Source organism: Festucalex cinctus, chromosome 13 (assembly GCF_051991245.1).
Source record: "Festucalex cinctus isolate MCC-2025b chromosome 13, RoL_Fcin_1.0, whole genome shotgun sequence".
Lineage (NCBI taxonomy): Eukaryota > Metazoa > Chordata > Actinopteri > Syngnathiformes > Syngnathidae > Festucalex > Festucalex cinctus.
Genome location: NC_135423.1, coordinates 3,997,728 through 4,015,805, shown reverse-complemented (window position 1 = coordinate 4,015,805; position 18,078 = coordinate 3,997,728). Strand labels below are relative to the sequence as shown.

The 18,078-nt window shown below is 40.9% G+C and overlaps 2 protein-coding genes and 2 non-coding genes across 5 annotated transcripts in view; 3 read left to right on the top strand and 1 right to left on the bottom strand.

The window, feature by feature from the left end:
• The window catches only part of cadm2b (cell adhesion molecule 2b), a 120,375-nt gene extending 113,535 nt beyond the window's left edge, over positions 1–6,840 (bottom strand). For both annotated transcript variants that reach the window (XM_077541058.1, XM_077541059.1), the window contains exons 1-2: positions 6,611–6,840; positions 2,341–2,807 (exon numbers count right to left, since the gene is read on the bottom strand). In XM_077541058.1, the coding sequence (XP_077397184.1) occupies positions 2,341–2,404 (64 nt within the window). In that variant the 5' untranslated portion in view covers positions 2,405–2,807; positions 6,611–6,840. The remainder of the gene's footprint in view (positions 1–2,340; positions 2,808–6,610) is intronic.
• Positions 6,841–8,281: 1,441 nt separating this feature from the next.
• trnar-ucg (transfer RNA arginine (anticodon UCG)) lies at positions 8,282–8,354 on the top strand. The gene has a single exon. It is a non-coding gene; the product is annotated as a tRNA-Arg (tRNA).
• A 250-nt stretch (positions 8,355–8,604) lies between these two features.
• Positions 8,605–8,677, top strand: trnar-ucg (transfer RNA arginine (anticodon UCG)). The gene has a single exon. It is a non-coding gene; the product is annotated as a tRNA-Arg (tRNA).
• A 7,652-nt stretch (positions 8,678–16,329) lies between these two features.
• gbe1b (glucan (1,4-alpha-), branching enzyme 1b) overlaps positions 16,330–18,078 on the top strand; it is a 118,088-nt gene continuing 116,339 nt past the window's right edge. The window contains exon 1 of the mRNA XM_077541146.1: positions 16,330–16,563. Coding sequence (XP_077397272.1) covers positions 16,457–16,563 — 107 coding nt within the window. The 5' untranslated portion in view covers positions 16,330–16,456. The remainder of the gene's footprint in view (positions 16,564–18,078) is intronic.

Sequence of the window (18,078 nt, the reverse complement as noted above, 5' to 3'; positions counted from 1 at the left end):
ATACTTTTATGTGGCTCTATTCTGGCCACTATTCCAGATTTCCCATTGATCAGTGCAACAGGCTTCAGGGGCTAATTTTATTTATTCATTTTTATTCCAGATGGCACTTCCAAGCCAAGTTTGATGGGTCAGTCCAGCGACTCAGTCCAAACATCAATTTTCAGCAGGATGAAAATGCACTTGGATTTGGTGAGTTCTTGAGTATTGGAAGCCCTTTAAGTTTTAAATGGACATTTGTCTTTTTTTTTGGCTTACACCAGCTTACACCAAAGACCAAAATAACCTGCAAAATGGCCATTCATTCACCCACCCAATTTTCTCAAGCTAGAGATGGGCACAATAACAAGAGTTGTGCTTATTTACTCGCGTTTGGAGCATCAAACGTGGCTGTTTAAAGCGGCAACTCTCCAGATGCAAAGCGGGAAGTCACAGCAGGAGGCGGAAACACTTGGAAGCATCATCAGGCCACAGCTGGATGTGAGGCCAGCTTCAACCAGGCCACGGATGAGAAAAAAAAAGGATGCTCCCCAAAAGCACATCAAGGTCATATTTTGTCAAGACAGATGTAAATAGTAGATGGCTTGGACTTTGTTGGACAGTAAACTAGTTTAGCGCATCAACAGCGCCACTGTTGGCTGCAGACAACTAATGCATTCTATTTATTTCATCTAACATGTGATTAATCAACAATCAATTCCACGTAAATCAACAGTTATGAATGATTCATTAATCAATTATGCTTTCTTAAGTTGGTCTTTAGTATTTGTTTTCACTCTTATGTTGAGGAAGCTCTTGTATTACTTTTTCATGTCACTTTCTATATCAGCGTTACGAGACAAAACCTATTAAAACATAGTGTATATATATATATATATATATATATATATCCATCCATCCATCCATCCATTTTCTTGACCGCTTATTCCTCACAAGGGTCGCGGGGGCTGCTGGCGCCTATCTCAGCTGGCTCTGGGCAGTAGGCGGGGGACACCCTGGACTGGTTGCCAACCAATCGCAGGGCACACAGAGACGAACAACCATCCACACTCACACGCACACCTCAGGACAATTCGGAGCGCCCAATTAACCTGCCATGCATGTCTTTGGAATGTGGGAGGAGACCGGAGTACCCGGAGAAGACCCACGCGGGCACGGGGAGAACATGCAAACTCCACCCAGGAAGGTCCGAGCCTGGACTCGAACCGGAGACCTCAGAACTGGGAAGCGGACGTGCTAACCACTCGACTACCGTGCCGCCCTTATATATATATATATATTTTTAAATACAAAAATAAAAATATGAACTATTGTATATGTACATAACAATAATGTATAAAATGAAGATAATTTATACACAAAATAAAATATAAAATATTTCCATAAAGTATATAATATTAATAAATAAATTGAAAAATAAAATATTTGCTTAAAGAATATGAAAAATACAATCCACTAAATAAAAAAATAAATAAATAATAATAAAAAATAATATAAATATAAAAAAAATAATAAATATAAATAATAAATAATAAAAAATAAACAAAAATCTGTTAATTCTAAAAATAAATATATAGAAAAGAAAATGTACAAAAAAAATCAATTTTGTGAATCATGTTGCAAATTTTGTTGTTGACTGCCGTGAGTTATACTTTCACCTCAAACACGCACCTCCAAGTTGCTGCATGCACACGCACTGTTCGTGGTTATCAGGGGCGGCGGCTGTGCGTGCGTGAGCGAGGATGGGACGAGCTACACTATGGAGGGGTGGGGGTCGAGGTATTGGGGTGGGGTGGGGCTGGTGTTTTGTGGTTATGGATGTAGGGGTGGGGGGTATTCTTTGGAGACGTTTGCCATTGAGGAAGGGGATACTTGATTACACATAAACACAATCCAGGAGCAGCATCACATTGCTGCACACTAATTTTCCACACAGTCAGGTAAAGAGAAATATGCCAAGGTGTGCATTACCAGTGCAACGCAACACACACACACACACACACACACACACACACACACACACACACACACACCTCTGCCGGAGGTGACTGCTGCAGTCACAACAACACACATAGTGAAACACAAACACACAACTTCTTCCCCCCTGCGAACACACAAACTTGTGTCGCCGCAGTGTTTCCGCCGGGAGCACGCACACGCAAGCACGGCGCAACTTCCACGCATTCCAGCGCACACAAAACAGATGATGGAGAATTCTAACAGCCGTTATTTAATTTCTTTTTTATTTATTTATTTTTTTTTGGGGGGGGGGGGGTTTCTCCATGCACATCAACGCACACCACACCCCGGTCTTGCAGCATCATCCTCACCGCATGCACTCACCTCCAAAAATGCTCGCGCCCAGGCTGGAGAGGAGGAAGAGCAAGTGCCGCTGGACCATCATCATCTTCACTTCTCAAGTGTTACGATGCCTTGTCGTGACTTGGCGCTCCACGCGTGGGGAACGGAGAAAGGGGTGGGGGGTGGGCGCTCACTTATCCAGACGGGGGATGCGCAGACTTTACATGGATGAACTCTGACTGGTGATGATGATGATGATGATGATGATGATAGAGAAGAGGAAGAAGGAGGAGGAGGAGGAGGAGGAGGGAGGTGGATGAGGAAGGGGGGCAGCCGGTCCTCTTCTGGAGCAGGACGAGGCTGACTGCTGGTCGGCAGCGTGCATGTGCAGCCCGCTTCTCCTGTGCTGCTCGTTGATTGGATGATGGGGAGGAGATAAAGCTCCGCCTACTTGTGGGCTAATGTGGTGGTCCTCAAACTGGGGTTTGCGAGCCATAACGTCGGGGGGTCTGCAAAATAATTTGAAATAAATTATGTTGTATACTGTTGACACTTGACAGTAATAAAAAAAAAAAAAAAAACAATACTTTAAATATCTTTGGTATACCCGGGAAGTTGATGATAGCAAATGCTGATTCTTTCTGTCACCAATTCTGCATTTTTTGTGGGGACAGCAGATCCTTCTTTCGTAAATTTGCCAAGCGGACAGCATTACAAGTGCAGAAATAATTCTGTATAATTCCATATTCTGTATATAATCTGTAATAATTGAGTAAAAGCTAGACTTGAACAGCAATCTTTTTTTACAAGGAATAATCTAGACTAGCTTGCATATAGAAGCTGAACTCTTAATTAGAAAATTCTAGAAAAAAAAATGGTAGACACTCAGATGAAATCTTTCTTGGATGAACGTAACTTCATGCAGGTTTTACAGAGACCGCAGTATTTTATTGGCTCATTTGCAGCGCCAGGTGGGTATTGGTGGTAGTTTAGTTCCGATTTGGCAGGCAGGTTGCTCTGAGTCGTTACGTATGGTGTTCCACAGGGCTCACTTTTGGGGCCCCTGCTGTTTTCATTGTATTTGCTACCACTGGGTTCCATCTTAAGGACGTATGGGAATTCCTTTCACTTATATGTGTATGACTCTCAGATCTATGTCGTGCTAAAACAAACACTATGAATGAAGAGCCCCACCCTTAATGTTTGCAAGTAAACAATTGTATGTTTGTTATGATAAGACAGCTCTTGGGCGATAAGTGACAACTCAGGGCTAACATACGTCGTTTCACACGTAGCATTTGATGTTTCTTCTCTTTTCTGGTCGTTTGGTAGCCACACGAGACTTATCTGTTCTCACCGATATAATAAAGTGATGAAGAATTGCCCTTCGGGGCCTCGTGGGATTCAACCTGTACGATCGTGACCGCAGTGGCACTCCACCGCTGTGAATCATAAGAGAGCTATACGACGAGTGTGTGCGTGACTCGCTATAGTGCCGGGTTCAAGGGGTTAACTGTACTGAAAGCGTTGATGGCTCCATAGGGAGGATGGAATTAAAAGGCTGAAATGCAACAGCAAGCCAAGGGGCTGATTAGGTGGAAAACACTCCTGTTATGTTGCGGGTCAATGAGCAGTCTTAATATAATATAATATAATATATATTTGTATGTATAATGTATATTTGTTTACTTGTTTAAATTTTAATTTACACTGCATTTTATCAGTGAAATAAGTGACTAAAGATGGGCAGAAATGACCAATTTTGATCATTTTTGTTGTGCAAAGGGAGAAAAATAACATGAGGGTTGAAAGATGAATGAGAATTGGGGTACAGCAATTAACACCTGTCCCTCGAACTGACACCAAGCTCCACTGCTGAGCCAATTGTCCGAGAAACATCAGCACCTACCAACCCACGTCAACAGTCTTTCCAGCCAGTCTTGTAAACGACTATGGAAGACAAGCTTGTATTATGTGAAGGCGGCATCTTCATCAAGTCTGACAACTCCTGGACGCGCTATAAGTTTTGTGTGCCTCCAAGCAATTAATGACTGCCCAACTAACTCACCGATTAACTAATGAACCATCTGGTTCACTAACCATCCAACAGCTGACCAAACAACCGACTAACAAGCTAACCAATTAATTAATCAATCAACAACTAACCAACTTATAAATGACCAACTAACCGACTTGCTGACTGACTAGTTGAACAATTAACTGACCAGCGGTTAACGAAGTGACCAATTATGTGCACCGCCGACTAATCAACCAACTAAACAACTAATTTACTCAATAACATTTTATCTAACTCACCAATCAATGACTCTACTAACTAATCAACTCAATAACCAACCAAGCAAATGACAACTACATATCCAATCGAATTGACCAACACTTCACCAACCCGTGACGAAGTCAACAAACGAGTAACTCACAAACAGCCAACCAAACAAACAACTTAAGGCAAAACTGACACAGTTAAAATGGCTGAATAATTAAATGACCAAACTAACCAACTAAGTAATACACTAACTTACTGAGTCATTGGCCCAATAACTACCCAACAAAGACTAACCTATCAACTCACTATAACCAACTGATTAATTAATCAAGCACCTCATAATTCACTAACTAGCCAACCAAGTAAACAAGTGACAAATTAAACGCCTACTAACCAACTGACCGAGTAACTGGCTAACTCGGTTGGGTTAGCACTCTGCGCTAGCAAAAAGGCAGCAGAATGAAGCTGTCACAACTCTTCAGCAACTCCTCTGCAGAACGCCGGTCACGTTTCTTCGCTCCTCCTGACCATCTGCTCTCCTTGGCGACTTCATCGTACCGTACGCTTCCACCTCCTCCTTCCTGACATCTTTTACACAAACACGACGCCGGACAAAGGCAAAACTACACAACTGACACTCTATGATAGGGAGCCATTTTGTTCGGCAAGTCCACAAACACATTTTCGGTCATACAGCAGGTTAATGTACTTATGTGTAAGCACAAGTGGTGCCTTGACAAACATTTGTCTTTCCCGACTGAAATGAATGGAAATGGCATCGGCCCATTAACTCATTCACTCGCCGCCATTTTCACAGAAGCAATCCCGTTCGCTCCCGGCCGTTTTACTGGATTTTGACTGATTTTGCAAGGCCCACAGAATATTGTGTTTAATTGCTATAAAAGCATGGAACCTAACAAAAGAAAGATTAAAGTATCTTCTTTCATCAGGAAAAAAAAAAAAAGTATGTTTCTATCTGTTTCCATTTTGCAGCAATTAGCATTAGAAGAGAGCTAAGTTTCATCAGTTTTCACAAATCTGTTTAAAATTGGAAGTAATTGAGCTTTTTTTCTACATGGCCCTGGTTGATCTCCTTTGCTCTGCTGCCACCTGCTGGCCGTTTGTGTAATAACTACCATTTCTGCAACCGTTCTTTGCAGTTGAGAGGCTGCATCAAAGCCTTCTGTATGCTCTAGCATAAAAACAAAAAACAAAAGAACGTATAAATACGTCTTTGGGACACTTAGAACATTTAAAAAAAACATATTTATACATTGGGAGTAAATGAGTTAAAGACCCCGACCTGTCAAGAAAATGTAATGAGTATTTTAATATCTATCTAGCAATCTAAAAAGGTACTTTAGAAAGTGGCATAATTCAGTACAATTAAAAAGAATTTTTTTAACACTCTTCTTCAGTACACATTTTGCTGTTCATTTCGACGTGCACACTTTGACCACATGGGGGCAGTATAATACAGACAAGGGGATACTATATATAGTAAAGTACAGGACAGTCGTGTAGACTCCACTCCCCTCGTAAAGTCTTGTTACGGCAGTAATATTAGCCATTCTTCGCAGAAGATAAAGAATATACTCCTGTGAATATTGGTGTTTAATCTGTCTACGTGTTACTGTTTATGTTCAGATATGTGTTCTTTAAAGGGTAACACCATCACGACATACAGTAAGTGCTAATTGTTGGACCGTGCGCATATGAAGTTTCCCTACAATTAATAGCTTTCACGTGATGTTACCTTTGGACACATTTGCAGCCGCCATGTTCGAGGTCGACTCCTTGTTTTGATATTGTTTGAATGGGGAAACTTGATTGATAGCCCAAAACTGTCTGCTGTATTTGTTTTTAACAGTACAAATGTGAGGAATACGTTCTCAGATATCTGTTCTACAAATCTGTTTGTTCTAAACACTTTGTTGACTTATATGCTTAGCAACATCAGAAAGCACGTTAAATGTGGTCCACATATTGCATAAAACATAAAAACGTTTAAGTATATAGTGTACTCACCAGAATCCCTGATTATTTTTTAGATAAAATCCACTTCCTGTTTGTAAGCTAGCTGTAGTGCCCATGCATGCTGCTGTCAAAGTGCAGAATAAATCATTTTCCAGACGGAAACAAGCGGCGTTAGCTGATCTATCCTCACAATGCCCAGTTTTTCTTGGAAAGTCCATCCTGAAAGAAGAATTTTTAATCATTCACACTCCTCTGGACGTCAACCTTCCATGCACATTACAAAAACTAATTAGCTCAACCAATGAGAGGACGGAAGAATGGTGACCTCACTTTTTAAGCAAGCTAGCAGGCCTTGTTTGGTGAATCTGAAATCTGATTGGTTAAAAAAAGTTTAAAAAAAAAAGTCATTGGTAATTGTGTGCTATATGTCAAGGAACAATATGGCATTGAAGTCCCTGGGCAGATTACATTGACATGGCAGCATAGAATCTGAAATCTGATTGGTCAAAAATAAAATCTATTGAAAAAAAAAAGAAGTAGTAGTGCATTAGAATCAATTTGTATGTAAAATTGATAAAGTTACATTATTTTTGAGGAAATGAAAGGCTACTTTTCAAAAGTACTTAAAAAAAATCAAAGTAGGAACAAATCAATTTCAACCCATAATTATTGTGATGTCTACCACTAGAAAATGTTTACATATTCTAACCACTAAATGTAATATAGAGAGTTGCTATAGTGTTTTATTTGATGAACGTACAGTAACTTCTAGCAACACTGCCTGAATGTGCTTCATCTTGGTAGAGTCCATTCATCCCGACTTTTGCTTGTACTATACAACTTCCATAGTTTGTTATTTTTCATAATTTACAAATTTATATTGTCTGTCTGGCTTGTTGTTTCTCAGGCATCCACACTCCTTTTTCCTTTCTCCCGAGGCCGACGTCTGGCCTCCACTTTGAGCGTATTAAGATGTCCGCTCGCCTCAGCTTTTTAGGATGACTAATGACTCCGACTCTCTTTGCAAACCGTTAAAAGACGGCCATAAAAAGAAAACCCGAGCGATGCGGTCAACACAACAACTTTTCCCCACAACTTCCATTAGCAGCCTTTTATTTTATGTGTGTTTTACAAACAGTTCAGAAACAAAGTTTACCAAAGAACAGCAACTACATGTTTTTTTTTTAGCCGAAGATTTTGTTTTTGAAAGAATATTTCTGGGCGTTAAGTTCACCATGCAGCGGCGATGCATTATTCAGGCACGGATTAAAATTTGATCAAGGAAACATGATGACTGAGGTGCACGCAATTACGGGCCTTGCTCGCATCAAAGTGAACTAAAAGTGATATAAATAAGTGATGCCATGTAAGGAAGTGCAAGTAAAGACTCCATTACAATCCGGATTATTGCTGTATGATCGTTGATCATGTGCAGGATCGGATTTACCATTAGGCAAACGCGGGCAATTACCAATGGACCCTGATATTTCCAGGGGCCACTAAGGTCTAAAAAGAGATGGCTTATGAAAACGTTCGTTCGCTCGTTCGTTCGTTCGTTCGTTCGTTCGTTCGTTCGTTCGTTCGTTCGTTCGTTCGTTCGTTCGTTCGTTCGTTCGTTCGTTCGTTCGTTCGTTCGTTCGTTCGTTCGTTCGTTCGTTCGTTCGTTCGTTCGTTCGTTCGTTCGTTCGTTTGTTTGTTTTTACAGCAAAATTTCAGTCATGTGACTGCGTGGCCTAATGGACAAGGCGTCTGACTTCGGATCAGAAGATTGAGGGTTCGAGTCCCTTCGTGGTTGTTTCTTGAAGTGACTGTAGATGAATTTTTATAGCCCATGAAAATGTTAGAAACACGACGACCCATGTCAGCTAATCTAAGACTTATTGCCGTATGATTGTAGATCATGTGCAGGATGAGATTTAAAATTAGGCAAACACGGGCAATTACCGATAGGTCCTGAAATTTTCAGGGGCCACTAAAGTCTAAAAAAGTACTTTGCTTATGAAAACATTTGTTTGTTTGTATTTACAACAACAGCTCAGCAACATGACTGCGTGGCCTAATGGACAAGGCGTCTGACTTCGGATCAGAAGATTGAGGGTTCGAGTCCCTCCGTGGTTGTGACCGTATGGTGAATTTTTGTAGCCTCTGAAAATGTTACAAACAGGACAACCCTCGTCAGATAATCTGGCTCAGGAAGTGCAGGTAAAAACTCCATTATAATCTGGATTATTGCTGTATGATCGTTGATCATGTGCAGGGTGTGCATGGATTTACCATTAGGCAAACGCGGGCAATTACCAATGGGCCCTGGAATTTTCAGGGGCCACTAGTCTAAAAAGAAAAAAACAACAACATTATTACAGGAAAAAAAAAAAAAAAAAACAGTCAGGAGCTTGCTTGCTTGGATCAGAAGATTGAGGGTTCAAGTCCCTCCATGGTTGTGTCCTGAAGTGACAGTACAAGATTTGTTTGTAGCCTATGAAAATGTGACAAACAGGACACCCCTTGTCAGCTATTCTGGCTAAGCTTGCCCGCCATATCATGATTCTTACAAAATACTGGCAGTAGCAGTGCACAACAAGCCTCATTAGCTTAGCAGGCTCAACCCTCGTTAGCTAGTCTGGCTAACTTGCCCACCTTATCATCTTTTTTACAAAAAATGTTGGCACTTAGGAGTGCATAGTTGGCCTCGTTATCTTAGTGGGCTAACCAAGTAGGGCTCACGTTATTAGCATAATGTTAGCATTTTTGTTAACAAGAGAAGAAACCCAGTGCATCTAGCTATAGCCTCGGTCGCTCAACTGGCTTAAAAATAATTTGGTCTGTCAGTATTCAAATGACCATAGGCAAACGCATAGCCTTATCCAGTCCGCAGCCTGCATTAATCCGTTTTCGTTGCCGCGTAAACTGCAGCATTTGCTATATTGTTCTTATTGTTGTACAACGTACCCCACACCAGCACAGGTGTTGATTTACCATTTGCCATTCCCTCCATTTCAACTTGCACAAAAACATCTGTTTAGAGGTGAATACGCCTTTGGAGCTAATGGGTACTTCACCTCCAGGATCTATTAGCACGGGGCGCTACCTTACCTGCTGGATCTCAAACGGCGCAGCTAATTTTAGACGACTCTATTCCTTGTGCGACTAACAAGGTGAAGCACAAAAGCCTGCATCAATATATTAAGAATAAAAGAGTGTGTGTGCGTGTGGCACTGTTGAAACATATTTTCCATTTTCCCTTGTTCCTATGGCAAAAAAGTTCTATTCAATTTCCAGGTTGTTGTTTTCCTCAGGACATCGTATACTACGTGTATGAGAGATTCATCCAGGGAATGTAAATTGTTTTGTAACCTTAATTTTGTAAACAAAAAAATACCATTTATTCTTCTTTTTGTAGACATCAACAACAGCTAAATTCTTCAGGAAGAATTTCACAAGCATCGAGAGGCTCCAATTTACAGTACTTACGAGAACGTAGGCTACTCGGTAAGTGAACGAAAGCGTACTCTGTGTTCTTTATATTGAGACTTGGAATTTGGTCTATTTAGAGAGAAATATGATGTTTTCATACATTTGATTGAACATCCACCTACTGAGTAAATGAGCTATTTCAATAGCCCACACGTGTAAAGATAATAAATCAAATGCATCAACCTGTTGTACAGTATGTAATCTACATGTATTTCTCTCTGCATGTTCGCTGTAATTACGGAACAAGCAGCACCCCAAGCAGAGCGTGATGAACACCTCAGGGTTTGAAAAGCGTTTGTTTGCACAGCGCGGCCATGGCCACCTGTGGAGCCCACAGGAAGCCTCTCGAGTTGAATCTGCAGCCGACAATTATTGTTTGAAAGCAAAGTTTGACATGTCGCGTCACAGCAAAGGGTGATTCTGCCTCAGTGCATTATGGGTGTAGGGACATGCTGCACTATTTTTTATATTTTTTTTTAATATATAAATGTACTAATTTTTTGTTATTTATTTATCATGAATAAAAAGCAAAATAAATACATAAATACAAAAATAGATTTATATATATATATATATATGTATAAACACGATACGATATTATCACAATATGAAGGTCACGATACGATAATTATCACGATATTGTGGGGGCGTTGGCGATATTTAAAAAAGATCACAATATTGTAAAAGAGAGAGCTCATACTAAAAAAAAAAAAAAAAAAAAGCACAATATTGTGCTTTTGTACATAACAGTAATGCATATAAACCACCTACAGTCTCTAATAACAATATTGAGGCAGTTATTTGCTAATGCAAGCACACATTGATCGCTTCACGAGCAAATTAGCATCTGACAATTAGCATCGATTTGAAACATAGAAGGCCAAAACATCCCTAATGAAAATTAAATTGCACTAATAAACTAGCCACTAGAGGGTACTACAACTGCACAAATGGAAATCAACCTGACTTTTTTTTTTTAACACGTGTTCCTTTTAAATATTGTGAACATGACGATGACGATATTGTGGCAGTTTTAATATCACGATATCACGATATCGCCCTTATCGTGACATCCCTAGTGACTAATGAAAATAAATTCAAATTAAATGAAATATAAAGAATTCCTCATTTTGTGGACAAAGCTGGCTTCTGATTGGCAAAAATGGTCCTGATGTTCGGGGTCATTTCACCGCCAGTGCTTGACATTTACCCGACAGCCTGAAAACGCATTTTGAAGGGACAGAAAAATGAACTGCAGTCTTCTGTGTGACTCACGTGTTGAATGAGTCACATACGGTACGGGCGAGAGTCACGTCAGGGCAGGTGTGACTTATCCCCGGCAGCATTTCATCTCCTTAAAGAGATTCCGCGACCGCCCGGTCTAATGTCTCTCATCATACGAGGCGGCTCCTCGCGTCGGCCTCGGTCTCGGTCTCCCTTTCCCGAGACTCCGCCATCCTTGAAATTGAAGACTGGAAGCGAACTTATCACCTCTCATTAGCATCATCCGCCGTCTCACACGGCGTTAACCTTTTCACTTAGCGGCGTTCACGCCGAGTCGGCGGCTCTCTTTCACATGAATTATGACTGGTAATATTTCAGCACACTGATCCCTGACATCCAATTTGATCCCGCGAAGAAGGAAGCCGCCTGTATTGTGTCTGCGTCCGACCTACTGGACCTAATTCAATTAACATACATTTCCATTTTGAGGTTTACCAGAAGATGAGCTGCTTGATTTTTAGATGGAGTCAGTGAGGTTGTCAAACATCACACGATTGACTTTTGGCCGTGACATTTGGTAAATAAGTCGTGTTATTTGTGCTCAGTCGACTTCATTTCGTCAACCATCAGCGTGAAATATCGTTGGATTCTTTTTCTTTTTCTTTTCTTTTTTTTCTCCGCCTCTTGTTTGTTTGCCCATTATTGTTTCCTTGCAGGGTCCTTGGAAGAAAACAAACTCTTTCACGGGCACCACCAGCTGTCAAATTGTCTTTTGCAAAGGTAATTTTCAAAAGTAACTCCGGTTCTTTTCTGTTCATTGTGTGAATTGCTCATTTGTCCGTGATTATGAAACACTTTCAAAGTGAGGTAAACACTTTGTACATCCTTTCAAAGAGATAGGAGATATTACGCATACCCCCCCCCCCCCCCAAAAAAAAAAATCTTGAAAATATGTTACATTACCGGAACAATAAGACTCTTAACATTCACTGCCTTTGACAAGTATACTTGTCAATTATATTTTTTTAGAGCGGGGATAGATGGGGGAGAATCTGATTATGCTCCACTGTAAATATCAAACTTGGAAACAACTTTACTGATGCCCAACCACCGGTAGATGACATCATTGCCCCCATTTTATACGAAATAAACACAGTTTCAGAGTCCATGGGAGAAATGGCTGTATTTTGGAAAACCTACATTTTTCTGCTTTATAATAATTATCAAAGAATGGGACGAGGCAAAAAGTAGGGTGCCTATGCTGTCATTTGGTAGATTCTGTTTATATATAATTATTGAACGTAATATCGTGTGGGTATTGAAAATTTTGAAATTTTCCAAAATGGCTGGCAGTGAATCAGTTAAAATGTGTTTTGTTTGGACCAAAACAACCACAAACAGCAAAAAATCAAGATTGGGCAACCATCCGAAAAAGGGTTATAATTGCCTACAATGGCCACAAGATGGTGGTAAAGCACTTTTTTCCTCTATTAGACATGGCTATGTCCCGAATAAATGATGCTCTTCCCCTCATTTCAACATAAGTCGTTGGCCCCAAGATGCCATATTTTACCATAGAAATGGCTTTAGCCTGAGCAAAAAAAAAAAAAAAAAAAAAACCCACCAATAACAAAATGGAATAGGTGTGTTAACGGTTCCTACTGTAGGGGGCACCCTGGAGCAAGAAGCCAATTGCTCCTTTCCGCTGCTTTAACAATGAAATCAGTCAACACAACGGCGGCGTGTTTTCACAAAGCGTTCCAGTAAGAAACAAAAGTTTCAGCCGACTCGCTCGACTTAATCCGCCATCACTTTTTGTTTTTTGCCTTGCAGCTTGTCACACCAGGAAGAAAATATCGGGCCAGGTTACAAAATTACAGGTATTGAATCAGTATCGTTTTGTTTTTTTCCTTCATCTTCATTACAACGCACTATATCAATAAAGACTGAATGAGACGCGTGTTTGCGTCAGGCTTCCTTCAAAGCGGCTACATTTCCATGGCAACTCCTTTCTGATTCTGTATTAAAATTTGCATCTTTGTTGTGAACACTGGGAATGCAAACGCATTGTTTTCCAGCTTAGCTTTACAGACATTATCTAAACTCTTCAGAATGAATAAATTACTAAATGAAAGGCATCTCGGGAGGGACACAGAAACACATTTTTCTCGGGGTGAAACTGGGGTGAACATGCGAGCAGGGACGGGCGGGAGAGAATTTGATTCAAGCGCCCGAGCGCCAATGTGGAATCTGCTTTGAATGGTTTTGTATTATGCAACATCGCTTTTGGATTTGGACGTTGGCAGGGCCGTCAATTTGAGTGCCAAACAACCCCCCGGAAAAAAACGACATCATTAACACAAAAACAACTGGAATGTGTACTGCTGCGTCCTGTGGCTATGCCCTAGTTTCTATATTGCTGTAATTAATACATGTACAGGTAGGCTATTGACATTTAAAATCAAACACTCGCTGACAGTACATTTCTAAGATAAAAAAATATATTTATATTCTCAAGTAATTTTCAAAAGATACATTTCTCCCTGGGCGGCACGGTGGCCGAGTGGTTAGCACATCTGCCTCCCAGTTCTGAAGACTCCAGTTCGAGTCCAGGCTCTGGCCTTCCTGGGTGGAGTTTGCATGTTCTCCCCGTGCCCGCGTGGGTCTTCTCCGGGTGCTCCGGTCTCCTCCCACATTCCAAAGACATGCATGGCAGGTTAATTGGCCTCTCCGAATTGTCCCTAGGTGTGCTTGTGAGCGTGGATGGTTGTTTGTCTCTGTGTGCCCTGCGATTGGCTGGCAACCAGTCCAGGGTGTCCCCCGCCTACTGCCCAGAGGCAGCTGAGATAGGTGCCAGCACCCCCCGCGACCCTTGTGAGGAATAAGCGGTCAAGAAAATGGATGGATGGATGGACATTTCTCCCTCACTCTTTGTAGCTTCACTGCATCCCGGATAAATGGATGGATGGATGGATGGATGGATGGATGGATGGATGGATAACTTTTTTCCACATGGACTGTTAGCTAGCCAGGGGAAAGGAGTGCATCCCGTCAGAAATTTAGTGTACCCTCTTAAGGCCTTTCAGCGTTCTATTTGATATTGTAAAATAGATTGCTAAACAATATTCTCTGCCCCCTTTTGTTTTGGTACTGGAGCAGTGCATGCCAGCACCTCACATGCATATTAGGGGTGTGCTCAAAAAATCGATATGGCAATATATCGTTGCGGGCCTCATTACAATACACGTATCGATACACAGGCGTCAGAATCGATATTGCTTGTTAACTTTTGCCTTTGCAGCTTGCATTGTACCTAAAAAATAAAAACCAGCAGCGTGTTTGAAGTTAATTGCCCTCAATTAATGCAAAAATAGCTCACCAGTGGTTGGACACTGTGTCTTGCTAAGAAAAATTAAAGCAGAGGAAGAATATCAACATTTATTTACTTATAAACTTAACATGGCACGTGTCTCATGTGGGATACATATGTATCGCAATACGTATCGTGGCCCCTGTATCGTGATGCGTATCGTGAGGTTGGCGGCAATACCCAGCCCTAATGCACATATTGTATTATTATAAGCATGAAGCTTAAAAATGCATGTAAATGATTAAATAAGAAATGTGGTCGCTTATTTAAGGATTTCATCTCAATGACATATAAATCTTCCCGTAAGACGCATCCATTAACATAAATAAATGTAGCAGCAGCAGTCCGGAAAGGTCATCAAAGTTGGCGACCCTAAAACTAAATTGACTCAGAGAGTTTTTTTGTTGTTGTTTTTTTCTTCCCTTCACGCCTTTGTAAAGGTGATGTTATTTAGCAGTGCACAACACAGGTGACATCTATTGACATAACCTTCAGGGGCAGACATTGTGTATGTGTGTTTTGTACTGCAAACAGATGCTTCCTTGTAATGACACTCGCTTTGTGCTTTGCCCCGCAGTAGTCAAAAAACTTTCACTCAGTGACAAGGACGACACTTTTAAAAGCGCCGCTGTTCCTTCGTTTCAGGGACATTTAATCTACTTGATTGTAAGGTGAACCCCCCCCCCAGTCTCACAACAACTAAGTCCATTAAGTGAGCTGTATGTGAGGTAAAGCCTATTAGAACCGAATGTGGAGGGACGAATGCAGAAAGAAATGACTTTTTCCTTTTCTTTTTCTATAGGTGTAACCTGGAGTGTAACCGGGGTGTCACATGCTCTTCTACACACCACCTAAGGTCACCTGGGGGTCACTAGTGACATGTTTTCAGTATGCATTCTTGTCCTGGCTGATCATGAAGGGATTTCCATGCTGTCAAAATCTAATGCTACTTTAAAACCCTCTTTTGAAGCCCTAAAACAACTTCGGAACCCTAACCCGAAAACATTGAAAACCTATTAAACCCTAATTTTAAAACCTTAACCCTAGTTTAAAACCGCACCTTGCTATTTTAAAACCATACTTTGAAAAGATTTGACCTATTACAGCAAACAGTAAACACACACTGTTTGTGGCATCCACTGGAGCAGTGGACTGCTTAAGTGCCAGTCTTGCTCAAGGACACCGCAACAATGTGGGATCTTGAACAAGGAGTGACAGCTGACAATCTTAAGCACTTGGCCCATGTCATTTCTTCTTTGAGAAAGACAGATCATCCGCTTATTCATTATCAGTTTGTGCATATATCTTATTTAACACCTCCTGATCTTGTTTTATAAAGATTCTTGAGAACGCTTTATGATTTTATATTCTTCAAATAAATCATCCTGGAGGCATGACTCAAACCAGAACCCTAAGGTTCAGAACTGGGTGGTCACCATACTGCCTGAAACCATGTTAAAATGAAAATAATGCATTTAGGATTCTCATGTCTTGAAATTGTGAAACAGAATTACTTTTAAATAGATTTATAAATATTGATGGCTCGAAAATATCCGTCTGAGTCATCGACCACTGACGTAGCAAGTGGCTGCTGACATGTTGTCAGCTTGGCAGGCGTCACAGTCGCACTCGGCAATGTTCGATTCAACTCGGCTCCTCCCGGTGGTAAACACAGCCGCGTGCTGTGATAGGAGGACGGACTTGGTTCACTGCCTGTCACCGCCAGCCCCACAAAAAGTCACCGGTGATGCACATTCCTGCTCTTTGTTCGCACACACAGCGAGTGGAGGAAAGAGCGGGGCTCTGTGCTCGATTGCTTTGGTCTCGGGATGGAAACCATGGCGGAACGGGAGGATAATGTTACCATTCCTAAGTTCGACACTCTCCTCCAAATGGACCCGTACCTTAAACCTTACGTGAAGGACTTCAAGCGGAGGTAAATGCTTCCCGAGTGGCGCTTTGGTGCAGAAAAACAAATCTGCGCTGACTATCACGCGCTGAGGTCAATGCTTTGCTCTAATATGTGTACCTTTGGACCCCATAACTACACAACCTCAAGCTAAAAAAGCCAAGTTTGCAACACCTTAGGGTTCCCCTGCATTTAAGTGTAACCTTTTAATGACATTGTGGCTTCTGTTAGTCGAGCTCAGACTACAACATTCTGCAGATGCAGTACTCGCCTTGGCTTGTGTGACCAGATGAGACACGACATCGACACAAATTAGTCGCAAACTCGCGCTGTTTTGACAGTTCGGAGTTCTGAGCATGCGCAGACCTGTTAGACCTTGACGAATGACAAGTGACGTCGACAATCTAAGTGCGTCATCAAGTAGCGCCAGGCATCGTTGCCGTTCTTCAATTTTGTTGTCTAATGAAGTTATCACATTAATTCTTGACAACATATTAAATGTACTGCTGAAAATGTCTCAATGAGAAGACAAAAAGTCAGACTGAAACCAAATCATAGGAATACCAAAGCAATATTCTTCTTTTTTTTCCCCCTTTAAAAATGAATCCAAATGTAGTATTCTTCAGATTCCATAATTAATTGAGCACTATTTAGATAATTGATTATTCGTTTAAAGACCTTTTTTAACTTAAATTCTCCTACCAGAATTTCAGCATTTTTCAGCCTACCATTTTCTTTTTAGATCAGCGCCGGGGACCCTTTTTAACCATTGGGTATTTTCATAGAGTCCAGTGTGGGCCATATGAAATCTTGAGGAAAAAAATAAAACAAGATACATTATGATTTGTGAGTTACGTATACCGTAGATTTTTATAACAGTACCAGTATTGCTCCGAAACATGCTTAAAATCACCATGAGTTGCCCTGGAGTACAACAGTTGTCATTTTCTTGTGCTAATGTACTGCGAGAATGTTCTGATCAGCTCCTGTGTGCACCATAATTGCAATACAATCATCTGTGCCTTCATACATACTATAAAAATACACTTGAAGAGTGTGCATTTGAAGCAAATGGCCATTCAGTGGAGTCAACAACATGTTTTTATGCACAGCAGGGTGACCTTAAAGCACTTGAACTGGATGTCGTGTTTGTGCAATGTGACCACAGAGCGAGACCGTTGTACAGTAGTTTGAACCTGCTGACTTGTTGCAATGCCATTGAGGGAGGTACTGATTGATGCTCGTGTTAATGATGCCATGCTCATTTAATAATGCTTCTTTGAGAATGACTGCGATGTACTTTCATTACAGCACGTAAGGTCAAAGTGGCTAAATACAGAATTGCACGAGGGCATAGCTGGTGGATGTGTGACATCGCTTGCCTGAAATAGAAGCTGAATGATTTGAAAAAAGAAAAAAAAAACAATTAGGCCTATATACGGTAAGTCAAAATAAAACAAAAAATTAAGGATTCAGGTTTTTATCATAAGCTTTTTTTTTCTTTTTTTTTTCGTCATGCATTGCTTTTATGTCTCGCAATAA